Source organism: Cydia fagiglandana, chromosome 3 (genome assembly GCF_963556715.1).
Source record: "Cydia fagiglandana chromosome 3, ilCydFagi1.1, whole genome shotgun sequence".
Taxonomy (NCBI): domain Eukaryota; kingdom Metazoa; phylum Arthropoda; class Insecta; order Lepidoptera; family Tortricidae; genus Cydia; species Cydia fagiglandana.
The window spans coordinates 19,249,950-19,272,298 of record NC_085934.1 but is presented as its reverse complement, the minus strand read 5'-3'; the positions used below and the strand labels follow the sequence as shown (position 1 = coordinate 19,272,298).

The 22,349-nt window shown below is 39.5% G+C and overlaps 4 protein-coding genes across 4 annotated transcripts in view; 2 read left to right on the top strand and 2 right to left on the bottom strand.

Annotated features, from left to right (window-relative positions):
• Positions 1-2,024: 2,024 nt before the first annotated feature.
• Positions 2,025-5,029, bottom strand: LOC134680271 (CSC1-like protein 2). Its single transcript, XM_063539365.1, has one exon. It carries the CDS (start codon positions 4,789-4,791, stop codon positions 2,551-2,553), a length of 2,241 nt encoding a protein of 746 aa, XP_063395435.1. The 5' UTR covers positions 4,792-5,029; the 3' UTR covers positions 2,025-2,550.
• A 355-nt stretch (positions 5,030-5,384) lies between these two features.
• Positions 5,385-14,199, top strand: LOC134680270 (scm-like with four MBT domains protein 2). The gene is made up of 8 exons (XM_063539364.1): positions 5,385-5,577; positions 7,526-7,658; positions 8,276-8,553; positions 9,686-9,808; positions 10,441-10,569; positions 11,465-12,333; positions 13,041-13,216; positions 13,322-14,199. Exons 1-8 carry the CDS (start codon positions 5,503-5,505, stop codon positions 14,143-14,145), a joined length of 2,607 nt encoding a protein of 868 aa, XP_063395434.1. The 5' UTR covers positions 5,385-5,502; the 3' UTR covers positions 14,146-14,199.
• Positions 14,195-15,424, bottom strand: LOC134680335 (uncharacterized). The gene is made up of 2 exons (XM_063539450.1): positions 15,421-15,424; positions 14,195-15,302 (listed from the first exon to the last, which is right to left on the bottom strand). Exons 1-2 carry the CDS (start codon positions 15,422-15,424, stop codon positions 14,221-14,223), a joined length of 1,086 nt encoding a protein of 361 aa, XP_063395520.1. The 3' UTR covers positions 14,195-14,220.
• A 3,220-nt stretch (positions 15,425-18,644) lies between these two features.
• The window catches only part of LOC134680303 (neuroglian), a 49,197-nt gene continuing 45,492 nt past the window's right edge, over positions 18,645-22,349 (top strand). Inside the window, exons 1-3 of the mRNA XM_063539412.1 lie at positions 18,645-18,788; positions 19,150-19,234; positions 21,414-21,540. Coding sequence (XP_063395482.1) covers positions 19,174-19,234; positions 21,414-21,540 — 188 coding nt within the window. The 5' untranslated portion in view covers positions 18,645-18,788; positions 19,150-19,173. The remainder of the gene's footprint in view (positions 18,789-19,149; positions 19,235-21,413; positions 21,541-22,349) is intronic.

Below are 22,349 nucleotides of genomic sequence, written 5' to 3'. Positions count from 1 at the left end.
TCAATTGAGCAATTATCTATTTCTTATATACCTATAATAAATGAATAACTAAGGTAGCCTGAATACTTTATTCAAGGATACACAATTATACCCATCACTAGTCAAGCCTTTGATGTCATTAAAAAGTTCAAATACTATGGACTTGAAAAGTAGACCAGGCACGTAATTATCTACTGATTCTATTCATGTATTGCATGTCTAACATCGAAAATATCTGTAAAACCGATAGAGGCAGTTAACGATTTTTCGATGTTGGCGGCGGCAGGTCCTCTGGATTCCCGGTTACTACGGACCCAGACCATGTAACTGTAACCATCACTTCCTTGGTCCGATAAGTTCCTCGCCACAACAATCAGTAGCTCACGTGAGACAGCATCATGTGTCAGTCGTTTACTTCTAAGGTTTCTCGCATTATTTTCGGTTGACATCATCAAGCCGTTTCCGTTATGAAACCGGACCCTGTATTCCAATCGCTACTTATCTAACTAACAAGTAAAACCAGTATAGTCTGACCTCGAGAACCCTAACAAATTTGCTTGAACGGAGATCTAGTTTGAAAGAAGCGAACGCTTACCGGTAGATACGCGTGCTCTATCGATAAATGAACACGTTTTGATCAACAAACTACTGAATATGCTATATGCGAGTCGTGCCGTGCGCACTGCGTAGTGCATCCGAGCTAATTCCTTCGGGAGAAGCCGGTTGTTAGTCATGTTTTGTAAACAAATATGTTTGACGTTCATCAGTTTCATCACCAACAATTCTGTATGAGAAAGAGAATTAGGTAACTAACTTTACAAGGAACGGTACACACTGAAACGTTCATATACTTAGCTATCAGAGTTAATTAAAACACAAACCTATGTATAATGAACTTGGAAATCGTGTGTCATCATAAACAGATAATGACACACAACAAACAACATACAAAGCGATCAAATTACTGTATGGCAAGAACATAGAAAAACGCACTATGACGGCTAACTACAAAGTACTACATATAATATAACCATTATTGTTTTCCTTCAATATATGACTGTAGGGTGTTGTAGCAGACAGACACAACACTATCTGATCTGATAGCGGCCTATTTTATTTTTGAAGATACCTACTATAAATTTCTCCATTTTGGAAATCGGTGGAAAATACACGTACCTATTTGAAAACAAAATTTTATGTCAATATTTAATACAGCATTATCATTTATCAATTTAGGATTAATATGAACAACTTCCAAAATTTATCAGTTAAACGATATGTTATGTGATGCTGATGGCGCACATAGTTTTTTCCAGTGTTTGTTTAATCGGTTAGACCACGCCGCGCCGAACCTAATTGCCGTATCGCTCGAATACTTCGAATGCTTCGAATAGTCTACGAATCCAATCGTGTTAAAGGGCGTGATGAAAATTATTTCCGATATGGCATGTTTACTAAAGGTACTACATAAGAAACAATAAATAAGCATCCGGAAGGCGTTATGGCTAATCTGTATGTACCTACTTGATGTTTTACATAATATCGTATAGCAATATTAGCAATACATGTGGTCTAACAACCTTGGTGACTCAAATCGACCACAAAAGTTGAATTACATATTTAAAAGAAAGTAATTTCGAGTAACTAGTAGTTCTTGATCTTTAGGTGACAGTTACTAATCACTTTTCGTATTGAGAGACAATAAATTTGAAAGGATTAATCAAAAATGTTGTTCTGCTCTGCTCATACCGCTAAACCTCATAGGTACCTACTTAACTTAGGACAATAAAGTTTTTATAAATACGTTATTAGTACGTCTATTGGGGACCGATGAAAGCCGAGCAGATGAGATGATTCGGATGCGGGCAGTATTCACTGTTGATGCAACTGTATTTGAATGCGAACATTATTCTACGACTTGTACGTCGGTGCCACTTAACCGCTAATTAACATGCATATGCCTTATTGATTGTAATTTACATCGGCTTATGTCGCGGGTCGACTTATTTGGAAGAGATTTAAGAGAATAAACAGAAAAGTCAGTCTTTCTTAAGAAGTAGTTTACTGCATTTCATTCATGGAAACAATATAAATAGGCAGATAGAAATATTTTAAAAATTAATTAAAAAGACAATAAATATAAGATTGTATAAGAAAAACATCTATTATTATTTACAAAAGCAAAATATAGTTAATCTCTATTAATACGCTTCGTATTTAAGATTAATATTGTGATCACAAAGAAAATAAAGCTAACATATTAGACGAGCTTGCTCAAGCTGTCCATAGGCTTTATAGCAATACGAAACGTACGTATCACTTAAAGTTTATAGTCACTAAACATAGCCAAATGTACTAATGAATCACCCGCCAATCCTAAGCTATATTAGTGCTAGTTACATATAAAAATATTGCAATATTTACATAAAGGTACTAAAACATTCACGTCCATTAATGATATCAGAGTGTTATCAATCATTTTTCGGTTTATCGACAGATACGCTGTATCGCGAAATAATTATATTGGTAAAGCCAACAAAATGAGAAATTCGCTAAGTATATGCTCTATATTTAGATGTTTATAGGTCCGGGGCTGTACGCGGAATGTGTGGAGGGAGAGGAGGCCCCGTAGTCGGGGGTGGTGGGCGTGGACACGGGCGTGTTATCCACAGGTTTGGCGAGCACGGGCGCCACGTACTCCTGGAAGCGCACGCTGGACTCCTCCTGCAGCGGCGCGGGCGGCGTGCAGCTCGGGAACGGGCTCAGCAGCAGGAACGTCCCGAATGCGACTATAGCTGCCATGATTAGGATTATAGTGCGCGCGTCCGTCAACCCCGTACGCAGCGCCGCCCACGCCGCCATGTTCACCAGTAACAACACCACCGACACCCGCACCAGCCGCACCGCCGTCGAGTGAATCCTCCCACCACCGACACCACTCATATCGCTCGGCCCGTACGCGAAATACAAGTTATGCTTGTCTCCAATATGCTTGAACATGAAGTAAACCAGCCCGAAAGGCGCGATCAGGGGACACGCCAAACTGTAAACCATCGTTATGGAGAAGATCGCGAGACTCCAAGCGTAGTGCACGCCGAACGGAAACTCGTATAGAATAGCTTTCTTTACGTAGCTCTTTTCAGCTTTCGATTTCGACTGCATCAGATACCAGACGTAAAGGAACAGTTCAGGGAATCGGATCAGTTCAAGCGCGGTACCGATGAATCCCGAAGTGATGACGTAGTTGACGAAAAACGCGCCCTTGTCAGGTAGGAACACGCAGTCCCAGCGCATGGTGTCGTTCTTGTGGTACACCAATGTCCACATCATTAGCGCTTCAGCACTAGCGAACCCGAGCGACGGCAGAATCAGAGTCATCAGAAGCAGGAACGTAACTGTCTTGGTCATGATGGAATAGTTTTGCTGGGACTTTGTCCAGTGGGACAGGAATCTATCGGAAAACGACACTATGGCGGGCATGACCGCCGCCATCGTCCAGAGCAACAGGGTAGGGAGGAATTCAAATATCACACCTCCAATTTTACTTGTAGACTCAATCTTGAAATTGTTGAAAAGATTCACAATAATGGCTGGTGTGGTTAGGAAGAATAGGACAATGAACAGGAAGAAATTGACTACAAAAGCTTTTACATACCAGATGCTAGGTTGAACACTCAAGTGTTCCCATATGATGTCAGTGGGATTGGTAGCATGTGTCAATACCCAACCTCTGTGAAGGCTAAAATGATTGATAACATGGTCCGCTAACTGGTATGAAGGTAAGGTTAAAAAGGCGATTCCTAATGGATCATTCAGCACTATGGCTCTGCATCTCTTGGCTTCATCTTTTAGTCGCTTTTCTTCATTGGTATAATACTCTAAGGCATCCAACTCTGGCCCACACCACTGAGGCTTCACAGTAATTCGTTTTCCAGTCTTTTTGAAGTAGGTGTCTGTATATATGAGTGCCTCAGTAACCATTTCTCTCTTTTCTTGTACATCATTGAGCTGGTTAACATTGTAAGCCAATCGTAAATCAACAATCTGAATGTGTGGGAAGTTGTGAGCAAAGTAAGTTCGGATGGTTGATTCGTTTCTGTCGCTTCTGGATATATTTGAGATCATTATTGTTCCTGTCATGTTAGGGGGGGCAGGCTTGCGACCAGTACACCTCCTCATAATAAGTATAGATAAGGGCAAAAATAGGATGGATATAAGTGTGTGCATCCAAAGCCAGGCCGACTTACCATTCAAATTGGACAGTGTGGTTCGACTGAAGGTACTGACATCGACATTGAGGTTGGTGCCCTGGAAGTTGATGGGCAGGATGATTCCAATGGCGATGAGTGTTACAATGAACATGAGTGTGATGGCGTGGCGCTGGAAGGAGAGGTAGTGCACGGCGTCCGGGCCGCACTTGGCGAGCACCTGCTCGCGCGTTACGCGGAATACAGCCGGCAGCCACGTGAAGAAGCCCTGGTCGATGCTCAGCGACTCGTCAGCGCTATGCCGCCGCTCAACCAGCGCGTCGCCGTCGCCGCCACGGTAGAAAAGGTTCGTCCACCGACTCTTCGAGCGCTGTACGAGCGCCATCCGCCCGTAGTTCCACGCCGTCCGCCGCAGCACGGAGAACAACATTATCAACAGAGTCCATGCTATCAAGTTCAATATCAGAGTCTGAGGGATTCCGTTGTACGCGTTCGTTATGAACGGATTGTGCGTCTGGTTCACCAGCATACAGTTGTCTTCGGTACCATTTTCGTTCACTGCTAAAGTGTACCTGTTCGGGCCTATGCCTATGAATGAATTCATTTTGGATTTCGCAACACAATCGGTCAAGAACGAGAAGAGAAAGTATTCACATAATGAGCGGCCAGCTGATTTTCACTATAATTTTATGTTCACTGCACCAACAAGTCACTTCCGAGTTCACAATATTGCCTGAAGTACCATCTGTGACTGCAGTTTTATTGTTATGAGATTACAAAGCGTATGACGTTTATGTCGCGTAGCCGTGAGCACGGACGGAGCACAATACAAAGACAAATAGCGATAGCCAATGACCAATGAGCGCATTGAGCGCAATGACGTTCATGTCCATAGAATGAAATTGCGTTTCGTTAGTTATTAATGTGTTGAAGACTAATTGACTGGCATTAAGAAATCGCTGCAAAAATATCATTATTACATTATTGTCAATAGTAAATATAAGTTGTATAGTAAATTAAACTATAAAAATAACGGTTTTTACCAAAAAATATCATTGTATCATTGAAAAACGTTTCGTTTCTTCGTTATTGGCTGTTTACGTCAATTCCATTGCACATTAAAAGCTTTCAGAAAAATATAGAGTGAAAGAGATACCGCGATACAAAACCTTGGTGTACGATGAGATGGATGAGACAGATGTAATGAATAATGAAATGTATGAATTTCATATAAGTTCAGCCGTTCCAGTACTTTTTATATTTTGTGCAATTAATATTAATCATTGACCTAATTTATGTTTGAATATACTTAATAATGGAGGAGTTTGATTGGAATAATTATTTAGAATCTAATAAAAGTATTGCAGTGCCAGAAGAATTGTTTTCTCATGTATGTAAAGTTGCGATATTACTGTTTAATTCGATTTTTAGTTTGATCTTGTTTCCTCATTTATTACTCAATTTTACGTCTAGTATATCATACATTTTATGTGTAATATAACTATGAACTTAGTGTTAAAATTATTACATACCTAATGAAATTATTATCAAGAATTACACAACTTAATAAATACTATTTATAAGGGCAGGAAGGCGTAAGTACCTACTTCGTGGTTTCTATATTTACACATTGATCGCAAGGTTAAACTTTCTTAGTAATCATAATCATAATCATAATCATTTATTCGATGCAATCCATGGTGTTTATAAAGGTGTTTAAGTTGTATACGTAAATTGTATACGTAAGATGTAAACTGAATTATAGTAGACTAATGTAAAAATATGTTAGGTACTAATTTTTAGGACATTTTGTTTAAAAAAATGCAATTGCTCACTTTCAATTTAAATTGAGATTGATGATTTATTCATATTCCGACATGTAGACAAAAATGTATTAGTATTGGAAGGTGTATAAAACAAGCTGTACCTGAATTAACTAAGTCTGTAAAAGGAAATACTTATCAATTTTACAATTTTTTTCACTAATTATCAACAAATTTTATTCTTCTCATTACCAAGCTATTTTACCAATTCAATTTAGCTTGAACTATATTTTTACAAACATGAATTATTTAAATTTGATTTTACTTACTTACTCCTATGGCGCAGTGACCCCAAAGTGTGTCTTGACCTCCGACACAACTGCTCGCCACTGATCCCGGTCTTGTGCCGTTTCTAGCTAAATTCCAAATCCGCAATTTAGTTTTATCTTAATAAATCTGATGATGATGAATTGATAATCAACACTGGTGAATGTTGTACATGCCAAACTATTACCAAAAAATGAAACAAAATGAATATAATATCTTGTTCATTATTTTTTTTATTTTAGAAATATTTTTGTACACACCTTGTATTCTGTTTACAATAAACTTGGGCTAAGTTCATTTTGAACACCTCACCCGCTTAGCAACTTTTGTTGAATGAACTATCCTCACAGCAAAAATCTGGTTCTAGATTTTGGGAACTATTAAAAAATGAAGTGTTGAATTGACAAAATGGTGCAATGCTTTTGGAAAACTTTTCACAAAATTGTCCACATATGGAAGCTTTTTTTCTGCCACAATGGATGTAAAAAATTCTACCACATCAAAATCGCTCCATCCATCTGAGAGACACCACAGACAGACAGACATTTGCGCCAAACATAAAACACCCCTCTTTTTGCGTTAGGGGTTAAAAATAGATTTCTTTGGAAACATGCATAGGGGTTTATTTTTAATTTATTTCAATTTAGTTTTCTTGATGTCTAAATTTAATAAAATTAAAAACGTTATTAAATTAACAACAATTGGGACAGACAGGCAATTTCTCTATTTTGAAGTACCATGTTGGTGGCAAACAAGCATACAGGCTGATGGTAAGCAGTGACCATAGCCTATAGTCACCTGCAACAGGGGTGTTACATGTGCGTTACATGCACATTACAAATAAGTAGGTACTTACCTATGCTATAACAAAAAGAATAGATAGCATCGAGGGGTCGTGTCATAGTAAATGTTGTAGTCACTGTAAATTTACTGCCATCTATCGACACACAACTATAACTCAAAATAAACACGTATAAAATTATCAAAAAAATTAATATATATGGATAAATGATTTTATTATTTTTATATAATTTTGACCCATGTTCATTCACTGATATCTATGTGTTAAAATTGTTAAATATTAAACGGTGTCGTCACGCCATCTAGCCGAGAATAGGCTAAAGGTGTGTGCGCCATCTGTCCAAGAATGACTTTTTCTTGATTTCCGAGGCACGTTTTTTTCTTAGACTTTATTCATCTTACACGAAGTTACATATGTCTTTGCCTATAATAAATGTATCTTTGCAGGTTGAAGCAAGTCTGTACAATGGCATCAAGCAGGGCATGCTACTTGAAGTGTGCCACAAGAACAACCCTGATATCTACTGGATAGCCGAAATCACTATGGTGTGTGGACACCTTTTGAGAATCAAGTTTATAGGTAAGAAGAAAGACAATCCAACTGAACAAGAGCTCAATGGACCATGCTTCCCATGCAGTATTCATGCCAAATGCTATGATAATGTTAATCATAGGAATGGGATATAAAATTGACCGAGCGTTAGCAAAGGTCTCCATTTCAGCTTGGACAAAAAGGATGTCCTCCTGTGTCAGCAGGTTCAATATTTTTTCTATTGTTTCGTTTTTAGGGTTCCGTACCTCAAAAGGAAAAAGCGGAACCCTTATAGGATCACTCGTTCGTCTGTCTGTCTGTCCGTCTGTCACAGGCTATTTTCTCGAAAACTACTGGACCAATTAAGTTGAAATTTGGTACACATATGTAAATTAGTGACCCAAAGATGGACATGTTTTTTTTATAATTTTAAAATGCATAGGTTCGAAGTTATTTAAGAAAATAGCCAAAAAATTACCATTCCCCCCCTCGGAGGTGCAGGCGGTAAGAGACACCCCATACTAGCGTACTAGTACTTATTCTGTGACACAGTGTGACGACGCCTTTAGGTACATATAAAAGGTTAGGTACATATAAAGGGAAAAAAACTTAGAAGTTATTTTCTCCCAAAAAGATCTCTTCCAGCATATTCTTTTTATTTAAAGGTGCTGACACAGACTTCTGGTGCGACATATCCAAGACCAAAGTCCACCCTCTAGGCTGGTGCGGAAAATATGACGAACTCATCGAGCCTCCGGACGAAATCAACGAGAAATACGGAGACACAATCATTGATATCATGAAAAACGCGCTTCTAGACGGACAGTCTGTGTGTATAGAGGCTTTGAATAACAAGGGACTGTCGCCTATTGATAGGATCAAGACTGGAATGAAGGTGGAGGTCCAGAATATTATTGATCCGTATAGATACTGGAGTGGTACGGTAAGTTTAAGTTCCAAGAGTTGTAAATATATTTTTAAGGTCCTACAACTCCTAAATGTTAATTATCTTTATCAAAAACCTTTATTCACCACATTGTCGCTTGCATAAGCGTTCTTGGCGATCTGAGCACAATCTTGCTTGCTTAAAGTTTATATTCCTTAAATTCCTCCTAAACCGACCTAAAACTTTACTGGTTATGTAAAAAGTGCTCTTGTGGGGAACTTAAAAACTATGGTCGCACTCAAGGTGATGAAAATGGGGACCATAGACTAGGACTCCTCTATTAGACCGAGTTTAGAGTAATTATTTCATGCAACCGATGATGCCAAAAATGCGGGGGTGCGCGGGACGAGGTGAGCGAATTCCCGTGCCGTGATTGGTCCGTTCAAAGACACGGACGTCACACAAAGACACTTTCGACTCGAACATGGAGTAAAATTACCGTATGCGTGGCAGAAGGGGGTAGCGCGACTATGCCAAGTCTGGAGGATGTTTTGTCTGTGATGAGGACTTTCGTGGAATTTTCTTCCCATTTGCCAACAAATCTATCAGTGTCAACTGTGACAACTAAAGTGTCTCTACCGGGAGCGCAGGCACATCCAATAGATCTACATTTAGATCTTTTCTATTGGCTTCCACGTAGTTAACCTTTAGGGCGCCAAAACACAGATGTCGTTACTAGTCGTGCCCGCAGCGCCAAGGAAAACTATAGGTGTTATGGCGGACGCTGTCAAAGTAACCTTCACACTTTCGAATAAGGTTTACATTAGGTCCCTTGCGCCCGAGATCTTAGCGTTTGACTGATGTTTGTGTTTATGACATAAAGCAGGGCTTTCCAAGCCCCGGCCTCCAAATCCGGCCCGCCGTCACCCAAAGCGTCCGTCCCGCGGGAGCCCCGACGGTGGCCCGCGCCAAAGTTTCTGAGGCGCAATATGGCCCTCGGGTAAAAAAGTTTGGAGACCCCTGACATTAACCTCTAGCCGCCCATACGTCAAACCTTGCCAAGCAAAATGAAATTTTATTTTGTCAACACAAAGTTCAAATTAGAATGGAACAGGAGACCTTTTTATAGGTCTCTGGGCGGCTAGAGGTTAAGCGTTCAAAGGGTTAAAAGTTGCCCTTATGGTTATAGGTGAGTGAGAATGTAGGCGGGCGGCTTTTGGTGCGCTATGATGGTGCTGATGACGACCTCGTGCCGCTGTGGATTTTCTGCTCCAACCCGCGGCTCAGCCCTTTCGGATACGTCACCAACAAGGTGGGTGTGAATTTACATGCAAATATGGTTGTCTGTAAAGCCAGTTTACGTTTACGGGTGATAATTTTGCGTGATAACGTCATAAGAAAACATTGATGGAAAATTGCATACTTTGGCCGTAACGTTACCACGGAGATCTGTCCACAACGTTACCATGGAGATCTGTCCACGACGTGACACATTTTCGTGCATGCTACCGGTGTTCATCGATTTGTAAGACGTTTTCACATTAAAAAAATCACGAAGAGCGTGCTAGTGGAGCGTTCACCATTTTCTGATCACACCTCTACTGAATATGAATTAGAAGCCATAAACGCATATTTCCCATCCGTTGGTAACACGTATGCCAGCAAGGGGTCCTAGTACCTATATCGAAATACTATAAATGTAATCTAAAATAGTTACCTACCTACTTACGCTTTTTTAACACCAATGTGGTTTACAGGAAACTAAAGCTGCGCAAACAGGAAAAAATAACAAAAGCTTCATATACGCGTTGTCTGTGGTACTATGTTTATTATAGTCTGGTAAAAAGGTCCGAAGTCCAAATAATATACTTATTGGCAAGAAAGTTTGACTGGCGTTTATTTTTTTTTTCATTTTATGCAAATAAAATTCCCTTTTTTTTCCAGGGGTCGCCATGGCAATTTAAATATCCAGGCAAGGTGAACAGGTTCTCCTGTAAGAACAAGCTGAGCACACAGTTGAGGCAGAGTGCCGAAGAGTCTATCAAGGAACCGACGCCTCCTGACCTATTCCAGGTAGGCTAGATTCCATTATCCCAGTCATTGTCAGCTATTTTTGCAAGAAAGCCACCACTACACCCTTTAGTCCGTAGCGGCAACATACTTGCCATCTCACTTAAAACAAAAACGCATCTCTACTAGAAGAATTACGGTTCGAAATCGAATGACTAGAAAGGAATGTCAAATGGTTAAAGGGTTAACCTTTTCAACGCCGTGTCAAACACAAAAGCTGCCACGCGGACGCCACGTCACCGAAGTGTCAAAACTGAAATTGAACTTTATGCATAATGCACGTAGGTCTATGTTGCTCTGTGGTCTGTGGCCGATTAATCAGCGTTGAACCTGCGGTGCTGCGGTGATATATCGGTAATTGGCGTCCAAAAGCTCCTGAGGTCCCGTGTCTTAATATCTAAGACATACACATATTACATAGAGTATGGAATCTATACATACATTAATAAGGTTAAAATTTAACTAATTTTGATGACGTCGCTAGGCCTTGGGAGGATATAATAAGGTTCTGATGGAGCCATGGTGGGGTGCTGACAATGGGGTAGTTTTTCTTACTACAATAGAATATGACGAGTACCTATGACCAGCAAAGCATTATAGCTGCCTAGATCAAAATACACTCTTTGTTGATTACAAAAAATAAAAATAAAATGTTGAAATCGTTTTTTAACCCTTCAAGACATGACAAAATGAAAAGTTTTCCCGAAAAATCGAAATACTAATACTTAAGTTTTGAATTACTTGGTTTGGATTCATTGATTTGAACCATTTTTTCAATTCGAAGCTTCATTTGGATTCAAGCCGTATGTTTGGATTATTTGAACTTTATTACGTCTAAATAGAATTTATATTCGCTTAAGATAAATGTTAAATATGTATAATTTTCCACTATTCGCAGCCAAACCCAAGCATGGAATCCCACAACTTCGTAAGCGGCATGAAGGTCGAAGCGTTAGACCCTCACGACATGAAAACTATCCGGCCAGCCACCGTACTCAAGGTCTTCAACAACTTCCACTTCCTCGTCGTCATCGACGACAACGCAGACGACTATGAAGACACCAAAACTGCCTGGCTCTGCGATTCCATGCACCCGTACATCTACCCCATAGGCTGGGCCAAGAAAAACAACTTCACTTTCAAACAACCTAAAGTATGGAAAGAAGGGGCTTTCGACTGGGATGAATACCTCTCAATGACCTCATCAGTCCCCGCCCCAGAATACTGCTTCGGCACAAAGCAACCTGTAAAAGGAATGGAACTAAACATGAAATTAGAAGCAGTAAATCCACAAAATCATGAAGAAATCCACGTGGCTACTATAGACGCTATTATAGAACATATGGTGTGTGTAGAGTTAATCCCTATACAGGAGAAATTCTGGTACGCGCAGAACAGTGATTTGCTGTTCCCCGTAGGATGGTGCGATAGTAACAACTACGAGTTACATATCCCTGACATAAATGCTCTGAAAGAGCCTCCTAAACCGGTTGAAGAAGTAAAACCTAAAGAGGATCTCAAGAAATCCACAGATGAGTGGTGCGAGAGAATATTCTTCAACTATAAATGTTATGCTGGTCCAACGATAAGTAGAAACAAGTTGTCACAACTCCCAAAACATGTTGGGCCTGGGCCGTTGTCTTTAGTGTTGAAAGAGGTTCTGAATAAGATGATATCGGCATCGTACAAGCCCGCTAAACTGCTTAAAGATTGGGAGACTGAGGGCCCGCCGGAAGATGGGATGAGGCTTGAGATGCTAAGAGCCAAGTAAGTAAATATAAATTTTTATAGGTATTATGTTATTAATTTCTTACGTTGTAATAAATTAGTAATTATGTTTAAAGAGCTTATTGCTGGTTAAGTCTCAATAGGACTTTACATTTAAACTTGCTAATAATAGTAGCAAAGATATATGTAACTCCGTATAAGATAAATAAAGTCTAAGAAAAAAACGTGCCATATACCTTTGGCCTATTCCCGGCTAGATGGCGTTGACGACACCGTTTGATATTTAACAATTTTAACACATATCAGTGAAAGAACATGGGTCAGTATGGAACAATAAAAATCATTTATTCGTATACATATTTTGATTAATTTATACATTTTAACACATTCAACACCAAGAACCCGACTGTCGGGTACACTGTTCGTAGCGACTACGCGCTACACACGGCGAAACCGTGGCTACGCGCTACGAGCGTAACCCGTAGCACTTAGTGGTAATTAATGTGTTAAATTTTATTATAAGTTTTAATCGTGTGTCGATAGATGGCAGTAAATGTACCGTGACTACAAAATTTACTATGGCAATAGACCTCTATACTATTTATTCTCTTTGCTAGTAGCCATCACTGAAATTACTAATGCCGGATCAACGTCATTTTGACCTCGAATAACTATGAAAAGAAGGCCTTTGCTACATATTATCTTGATAATGATGGGTTCATTCATAAAATACAATTTGTTTCCAGGCTGAAGTCGAGCACATACCACGCATACGTGCCCATCGCGACAACGACGGCGCAAGTGCCCTCCTTCTGCCGCGACGTGTGCGGCAAGATGCAGGCGTGCCCCTGTCTCTTCGGGCCCACGGAGTACCCTGAGCAGTGCCCCCAGAACTGCCAGCAAGTCGACAAGTCCACATTCCGTATGTACCCTATATTACAGTACCGAAGAAAAGAGAGTAGACTATAGGATAAGAGATATTCAGAAGAGTGGTAAATTATCTTATTAATGTGTATTCTTTTTTTAGATAACGTTACCGAGCGCCGGGGCAGACCGAAGGGCAGCCTAAATGGAAGAAAGAAGAAGAAAAAGCCTGCTCCAGAAAAGAAGGAGAAAGAGCAACAACCTCAAGAAACCGAGAGCAATAAGGACGGAGAATCTGTCGAAGACGAACACAGCGCGGGCTCCACGCCGCCCTCCGAGTCAGGAACTAGACCAAACTCACCCGACAGCGACTACAAGCGCACCCAAAGAAGAAAACGAGAACCCAAGAACAATTATCCCAAACTCGAAATGAAAACAAGAGGCGCGAAGCTCCCAAACTTTGCTCAACAGATGAAGGAATCTCACTGGAACAAAAAAGACGTAGAGACAATCTATAGCAGCAGCGCGAACAAGAAGCAACAAGACAGCGACTCTGAGAACGAAAGCAACGACACCAGCTCCAATTCCCGCGATGCCAAAAACATATCAGACGTCTCCGATTCAGAGGAACCGGAGCTTAAGAAACTCAAGTTCACGACGTATGATCCTTTGCCGTCTGATAATAAGATGTTCGAGAAAGATACTGCGGCATCTTGGATCAAAGGGAAATTAAAGTTGTCGCCGAACCCATTAGACTGGAGCGTCGACGATGTATACGCTTACTTAAGCAGTACTGACGACTGCAAAGTTTTAGCTGACAAGATGAGGGAGGAAGAAATAGATGGAGAGGCTTTTGTCATGCTTGACCTGACTACCATCAGGGAGCTGCTACATATGAAAAAGGAGTTCGCCGTACTCCTCTGCAAGCACATCACCAAGATCAAATGGTATTATTTAGATAATTACGAAGATAATAGCGAATCATGATAATCTAATAACATTATTTACATTGTCTAGTCCTCAATAAAGTAATGAATTGTTGCAAGAGCTTTATTAATAAAATTAATATCCCAAGTTAGTTGCTTTACGTAGTTTCTTGCACAAGTAGCTGCAGAGGGATCCTAGGAAAGATTTCTCGCTCCTGCTCGATTCGCAATGGGTTTGGTCGTCGGAGTGCATGTTTTTTTTAGCAAAGGAAATTTTGACGGGTATCTCGCGATCAGCGAACTCGGGGCCGTCATTGACGGTCTCTAACAAGGCCAACTCCATCTTTTTAGCAGATAGCATGTTTATATCATCCGCTGAAGCTACGACCTTACTTGCGCCCTGTTTATGTGAGTTAGATCGCTCCATGATTTGAATTTCAGACAAATGACTATTGTTATTGTTCATCTTGATTTTGAGGTATGGGTTCTTGGACATTAAATAAATGTTCAGTGTTTCGGAGGTGTTCACTCTGCACTTATACTCTTGTTTATTTTCACTGCCTTTCTCGTCACTCCCCGATCCCATTGCATCGTAGTTTTCGTTTTTAAACGCTTCCATTACTGATTGCATATCTTCTATCTCAGAATTATCAGATACTCCATCTTTACTATATTCAGCTTTTAAATCATTAGATTCAGATGACATTATATGTCGAATTATATCTTTTATAAAATCTTCCATTTCCTCCACACATTCCCCTTGCTCCTTGCTCAATATATCGTGGAATTTCTTCTTGTACAGCTCGAAGTCATGCATATTGGCATAGAATTTGCTAAAAATCTCTTCGACAGTAACTTTGAAGAATTTAGTATTCGAATCGAGCGTGTTCGTGGAGGTGTCAGTTTGCAATTCCTCGGAGATGTTTCTTTCAATGTTGTTAAGATATGATTCGGTGAGGGATATCCTGTCCAACCTCGAGTCCGTTGAGGTTTTACTAGTTAGCGTATCTTTAACTGGCATAATATCGTAATCGTACCTCTTGTAGTACTCGTCTGACCCGGTGTACGAAGATGATGTAGCTATCTCCTGCTTAGAAGGATACTGGACAAATTTACCGACTGTATGTTCACGAGATTCAATGCCGAAATTTTTACATGAGTTAGCATGTCTATTGATTTTAGAGTATTTGTACGGTTTCTTCAACATTTGTGGTGAACCTGAAATAGCAGATAAACAATTATTCGAATATTTTGGTTACAAGATACGATATGTTAATTAAATAAAGGTGTTTTATAGGCTGATAGGGATTGAACAAACAAGGACTAGAGTACTTACTCATAGTGTAAGTAATTAGTGCGTGTGATAGAGTGGTGGAAAAATAGAACCAGATAAAATAAAACTAAGTATAGAAAGAAATAAGGCTTCACATACTAAGATTTGAACAGTAAATGTTTGCTATAATTTTGAATTATTTGAATGGGAACAACTTTAGATTCACATAAATATTATTACGATCAACATTGAAATTTTCTCAAGAAATTTTAAAATTATACTTCTGACAATAATGTCAGAATAGAATTTCTAATGTCTTAATCATTTTTTAATGCGTTACGTTTTTGTTCTTCAATGCATAACTTTTTTGTCTTAGCATTCTACTTTTATACAGGCGATACAGGCTGATTTTGCTATGTCTGCGGGGAGGGGGGCCGGGCGCTATACTCGGGCGCTCACGCGGTGCAGCCTTTTAGCCGAGCGATATACATATAGAAAATTTACCTAGGTATGTAAGTACCCAAAGATAATATATCTCCATGTTCTCTCATAGCTAAAATTTTGAAACAAATACATATTGGGTATTATACTCTGTATCTTTAGGTATTTAAATAAATATAACTTCGGCTTAACTCGCAAACCTCGGAACTCCTCCGGGGGAGTTACGAGGTTTACGACTTTAAGTATTGTTGGCTAAGGTAGCAATTTTTACTAATTTCCTTGAAATATAGTTACGAGGTTTGCGGCTTAAACCGAATTAAACAAACAATTTTGTACATTTTCGGGTAGTTTTAGCCTTTATTGGTTAACCAACCAAATACAAAACAGTCTGGATCTGTCAATGAACGATCTGACTTTAACCTACATTATTTGATCATGTAATGTTTTCATCTAATCTACCCTCAACTGCCTCAAGTTAGATTTTATTTACTTTTATTCAAATAGGTACCTAAAGACACAGACTATAGGGTACAGGTATATTATTCATTCTGAACACCTTTTGGTCCAACCAACCAACATTGATTGGCTGGTTTCAGTGGTTTCTAAAACATAAATTGGCCATTCCGCAGTAAACCAGAGAATAAACGTTGTTGGCCTAGCTATAAGTATAAAGGCACAAATTTAGATTAGTTATAATGACGCTTAAGGCGAGCGAATTTCAAAACAGGCGTCTTGTGGGCTATAACCGCGAAAATCGAACTTCGCAAATTGCGGTCATTCTTCTCTGTCACTTTAATTACGCCTTCATTGGGGTCATCCATTAATTACGTCACACCAATTTCTAGGTTTTTTGACCCCTCCCCCCCCTTGTCACACTTGGTCACATTTGGCAAACCCCTCCCCCCTTAGTGTGACGTCACATTTTTTCTACGAAATCGCCAAATCGAATTAAGTACCTAAGTATTATTAATATTTTATCAAAATATTTTTGACGATATACATACACACACATCACTGGCTCAGTGACCCAAAAAGGATCTTGGCCTCTGACACAAGAGAGCGCCATTCTGCCCTATTCTACGCCACTTCACGCCAGTTGGGTATTCCGAGGGCGGACAGGTCTTTCAAAAAACTCAGGGGCTGACTCAGAAAGAAGAGAGCAAGCTCTTAGTGGCGGAGAGGAAAATCTGGCGGAAGATTCTGGGGCCTATCAGAGAGGAGGATGGAACTTGGAGGCGTTTTGACGATATAAATATTAGTAATTTTATAACCCAAAACTGCTTAGGAAAGAAAATTAAACGATTAAAAACTATTTTCGTTTTAAAAACTTGTTATTTAAATGTACAGCGAACTAAATAATTTAAATAAATTTTCGGTTACTGATGAAGTTAAAGTGACGTCACAAAGTTTGTGTCTCCCCCCTCCCCCATGTCACAATATGTCACATTTTCTTGACCCCCTCCCTCCCCCTAAACGTGTGACGTAATTAATGGATGACCCCTTGGAGTAAAAGCGAAAGATCCCCGCAATTTGCGAATTTCGGTTTTCGCGGTAGCTCCTCTGTTTTGGAAAGTCAGAAAGTACCTACCTACTAGTAGAAGTTTTCGTATAAATTAGTACCTGCGCTAATTATTTGAATTAAATTGCTGAGTGGATCCCATGCTTCACTAAAAACCAAGATAACGCAAGATAACCAGCGGGCTCAGCATGGTTCCATTTTTATCGACTATCACTATGCCCGTCACTTTCGCACTTACATACTTGTTAGAACGTGACAGGCATGGTGACAAATGATAAAAATGCGACCGTGCTACTAGGGCAGGTTCATAAAATAAAGGACGACTCTTACACAAATCAATACGTATTTTGCAAGTTTTCAAATGGATTAGGTACACAGGTATACCGGTACACCGATTACACGCGCACAGCTCAAATAAATTAAGATGGCTCTGTAGAACCTTGGTTTATAAAAATATAGTTGGTCAAAGAGATAAAGATAAGATAAGATAAATAAAAGATAAAGTTGACATTGACTTGTAAGCAAGGCCTATTGACTTCCTTGAAATGATGTGACCCTTCAAATAAATAATAAATACAAAAATAAATTGACTCTCCGGGATTCGAACCCAGGACCATTAGCTTCCAGAGCGGCTACCGCGAAAACCGAAATTCGCAAACTGCGAGGATCTTTCTCTTTTACTCCAACGAAGGCGTAATTAGAGTGACAGAGAAAAATCCCCGCAATTTGCGAACTTCGATTTTCGCGGTTATAGCCCTGAACTGGGTTACTGCCAAGCTAATACCCGCCAGGCTAAACGGGTTGTCAATTCTAATTACAATGGTATCCTACCAGAGCGCTAGTAATATAAACGAACTTTTGAAAGGGACATTTTTTTGTATGGAATTATCGTAGTATGGAAGTATTATATCTTTGCTTGTAAGGGTTCTGTACCGTGATTCCGGATTTCGAATAAATAATGAATTTAAACTGGTTTTTATAGGCTTTTATCACGTTTTGATTCCCTTTGGGCGCTTATATTTCTAACTGAAACGCATGCTCAGTGGCCTATTTTATAAAGCTACAAGTTACAATTTACAAGCGGAAGTCTCGTTCTAACACATAGGGTTAGAAAGAGACTTCCGCTTGTAAATTGTAACTTGTAGCTTTATAAAATAAGTCACAGGTTATAGTAGCATTCCATAATAAAAAAAATTTGAACGCGTCAACTGCGTTTAGTTTAATTGTCTATGCCACCGTGAGAGCAAGACGGGCTATGCATGATACATTGCGCTAAAGCGAGATAGAACTTATGTCATGGCCGCATTGCACGCCATAAACGTTTTGTCAGTTTTGTCTATGCCGCGCCAGTCAGTCATTGAACCATTTATGAACGAACGACAGCTAGAATCTCAGAGGCCCCGCCTATAAATCTGTTATTTTATTTCAGTTAGTTTTACCGCGATGATATTATTATAAAGCAGGAAATTAGGTAATAATTGAGAAGAAACCAATACAATATTACAAAGTATTTTACTTACTTTAGTGACATTGTTATAGAAATGCAATTATCGATTTACGGTTTCGTGAATAAGAAAGGAATTACTTGGTTTTCCGGCAATAGTTCTTAGTGAACAAGTGTTATTAGAATTGTTAAAAGCCCGGTGTTTGTTAATTAAGTCGTTGAAAACGCGTTTGTGTCATAACAGGGCGGCTATTTCGTGAATTTGTTGATACTATTTTTAGTGGGTGTTGTCATTACTAGCAAGCTTTATTCGGATTAGGTCATCGAGTGTGTCGGACATGTGTGCCGGGGAAATGTGTTGTTAACAGTTTGTTTGGTTTCTTGTTAGATATACAAGAGTGAAGACTGCACCATGGGCACGACAATGAAGCTGCTATGCTTGTTGGCGGTCGCGGCGCACTGTTCGGCGCTATGTAAGTATTTGCATATTTGCACGTATCTTCATTATTATTATATAAAGTTTTGCATTAATGAGCATTTTACTCTCCTTTCTGATCACACACTTGTTCAGTGATCAGAAAGTTGCCAAGGCTCTTAACTTCATAATCATAAGTAATGTCACAAAACAGTTTGTCTTTAATGTAAAACATGTTGAAAACAAAGTCTAAGTATCTCATATTTAATTCATTTCATATTACTGGTTCAAGCTTATTAAATTAAGTATCAAAATATTAGTTAACCTTTTTATAAATTGAGGTTGATTAAAGAAAAACACATTCAATTTTTTACACCTAGTTATACACTATTAGTCAATGAAAAGTTAAGTTTCTTATATGGTTTGTTTTACTGTAGCCAGGTTTTCTGATTTTTTTAATCTTTCAGGAAAATGAGGTATACAATGTCTTATTGAGCTAACACTAATTAATAAAAACCGGGAAAGTGCGAGTCGGACTCGCGCACAAAGGGTTCCGTACCATAATGCAAAAAAAAAAACAAAAAAAAAGCAAAAAAAAAACGGTCACCCATCCAAGTACTGACCACTCCCGACGTTGCTTAACTTTGGTCAAAAATCACGTTTGTTGTATGGGAGCCCCATGTAAATCTTTATTTTATTGTTTTTAGTATTTGTTGTTATAGCGGCAACAGAAATACATCATCTGTGAAAATTTCAACTGTCTAGCTATCACGGTTCGTGAGATACAGCCTGGTGACAGACGGACGGACGGACGGACAGCGAAGTTTTAGTAATAGGGTCCCGTAGTACCCTTTGGGTACGGAACCCTAAAAATGACAGGAAAATATAAAAAAGAACTAGACTGTTATCACTAATCAATTTATTAATTATTAATTTCTTCAATTAAATGTTACAAAAATTGAAGATAAATACTATCTACATAGGTATAGTTAGTAGCGATAGTGAGGAATAGAAGCCTATGGAGGAACCTGGTCTTTGACAGAAAGACATGATGTCATGATGCTCAGCATTGAGGGACGGACTGAAGCAGAATGATATGTTCATTTACATCAGCGGTCGGCAACAAGCGGCCCGCGGGCCGCATGCGGCCCGCGAACCTCTCGCTTACGGCCCGCGAGCCTCCCTGACTATTTTGTATGTAATATTGACAAACGTAAAAGTCGCAAATATTACCAAAGTGCGGCCCGCGTCGACTTCCTTAACTACTATGTGGCCCTTGGGTACTAATAGGTTGCCGACCGCTGATTTACATTATGCACCATTGTTCCATTTTGGATAGTACTTCATATTCATTTGGGCCAGTTTTAGTCGTGAAAATTTGTCAATGAATATATCCTCCTAAGGCCCAGTCATACAAATGAACCATCCAAAATTTGCTACTGTAATTTGAACCTACAGTGTAGGAAATAGAGTTGTTTTTGTGTTGTTGGAAAATTGAACAAATCAAAGGAAAAGTGACTTTGATCAAATTAAATAGGATCTAAATTTTATCGAACTGAATAGGTGCTATAAGTAGGACCTTGGGCCTTAGGAGGATATAATTAAACTCAGATATTCTCACTATTTAGCACTCTACTTGCATTTTAAAATTTTTCAAATAGAGCAGCAAATAAACAGTTATCTGCCTCAAGATACCTATGTCTGTCTATCCAAGCCAACTGATGATTATGATAGTTATCAAGAACTCACAAGAGTCAAGTGAAAAGTATAAAACGAGAAAAAAATTCATATTATGTGCTTTACCCACCAAGTTATCAAAGTGACCAAGATATTACTACAGCGGGGAAACACCGCAAGCATCCTGGGGATGATGCCCCAGGCAACTTTAGGTTTTTGTGTGTTGCTAGAATTTTGGCTTTCAGTAATTGGATTATTTATATTATGCCATATTATATCTCTATCTGAACTGTGAACACAAATATCTGTAGAGCCATAAAACTTCGATTTGCGATGTTTCTCCCCTGTGAGTTTTGGCATTACATAATGTACAGTCAGTAGCAGAAGTTGCTAAGCAGGCGAGGTTTTCAAAATTACTTTGGCATGGTCTTATTCTCTTAACAATAACAAAGTCGCATCAAGATCATTTTGCACACCTTACCCGCTTAGCAACTTCTGCTGCTGACTGTAGTTTATTTTGATGTTAAGGCTATTCATTCATGTCTGATGTTTGTCGGCAGTGACATCGCCGCCGCGGATAGTCAAGCAGCCCACGATGGAGGAGCAGCTATTCATGGTCGCGCAGCCCGGCGAGGCCGACAAGCCGTTCATCATCGAGTGCGAGGCCGAGGGCGAGCCCGCGCCGCAGTAAGTGTTTTTACTTAGGACTTGGTTTACAGTGAACCTGCCGCGGATATTGAAGGAAGAGCTGTTCGTGGTGGCGCAGCTCGGCGAGGCCGACTAGACCATCATCGAGTGCGAGGCTTAGGGCGAGCCCGCGTCACACTAAGTGCCCTCTAGGTCTCTGACTTCGGACGCTGCCTTCAATATGAGGCCGTATGCGACATGCCTAAACTATCAGCCAAAATATTAGAAAGATCCTTTTGGAGCCAATGTCGAGACGTCTACTGCCGCTTTTCGCCCGTGGTTTTGATAAATCGGAAACTGTTTTAGTTAAGCTATTATTGTGGAAACCGCTTAGGTATGGGGTGACAGGAAACTATTGTGCCTAATAGGCTCCGGATTTACACATGTGTCGTATCTTGCTAAAATTGACTTTTAGGGCGATAGTTTAGCGATAAATAAACTACCTTTCTCTCTCATTTTTTATTAATTTTATAATTTTATTTATTCAAATCTTGAATAATTAACCAAACACCTAAGTGTCGGCTGGAGTGCTCAAAATGATCAATTAGTAGTCATAAAAGGCGGTTATAATGTGTCCAGTCTTGTCTCTTGTCCTTGAGATTATTTATACCTCATTGTGTAACGGAGGAGCGCTTACGAAAAAATGACATCCAATTCATGCACGCGATCATACTTTATATGTCCGAAACAGACCCATTTATTGTTACTAGATTTGGCCGCGATATAACAGGACACCTAATATGTAATGTATACACGGTGTAACATGAGTAAACCGAATAATTTTAACAGCGTATTCCTGATCATATTTA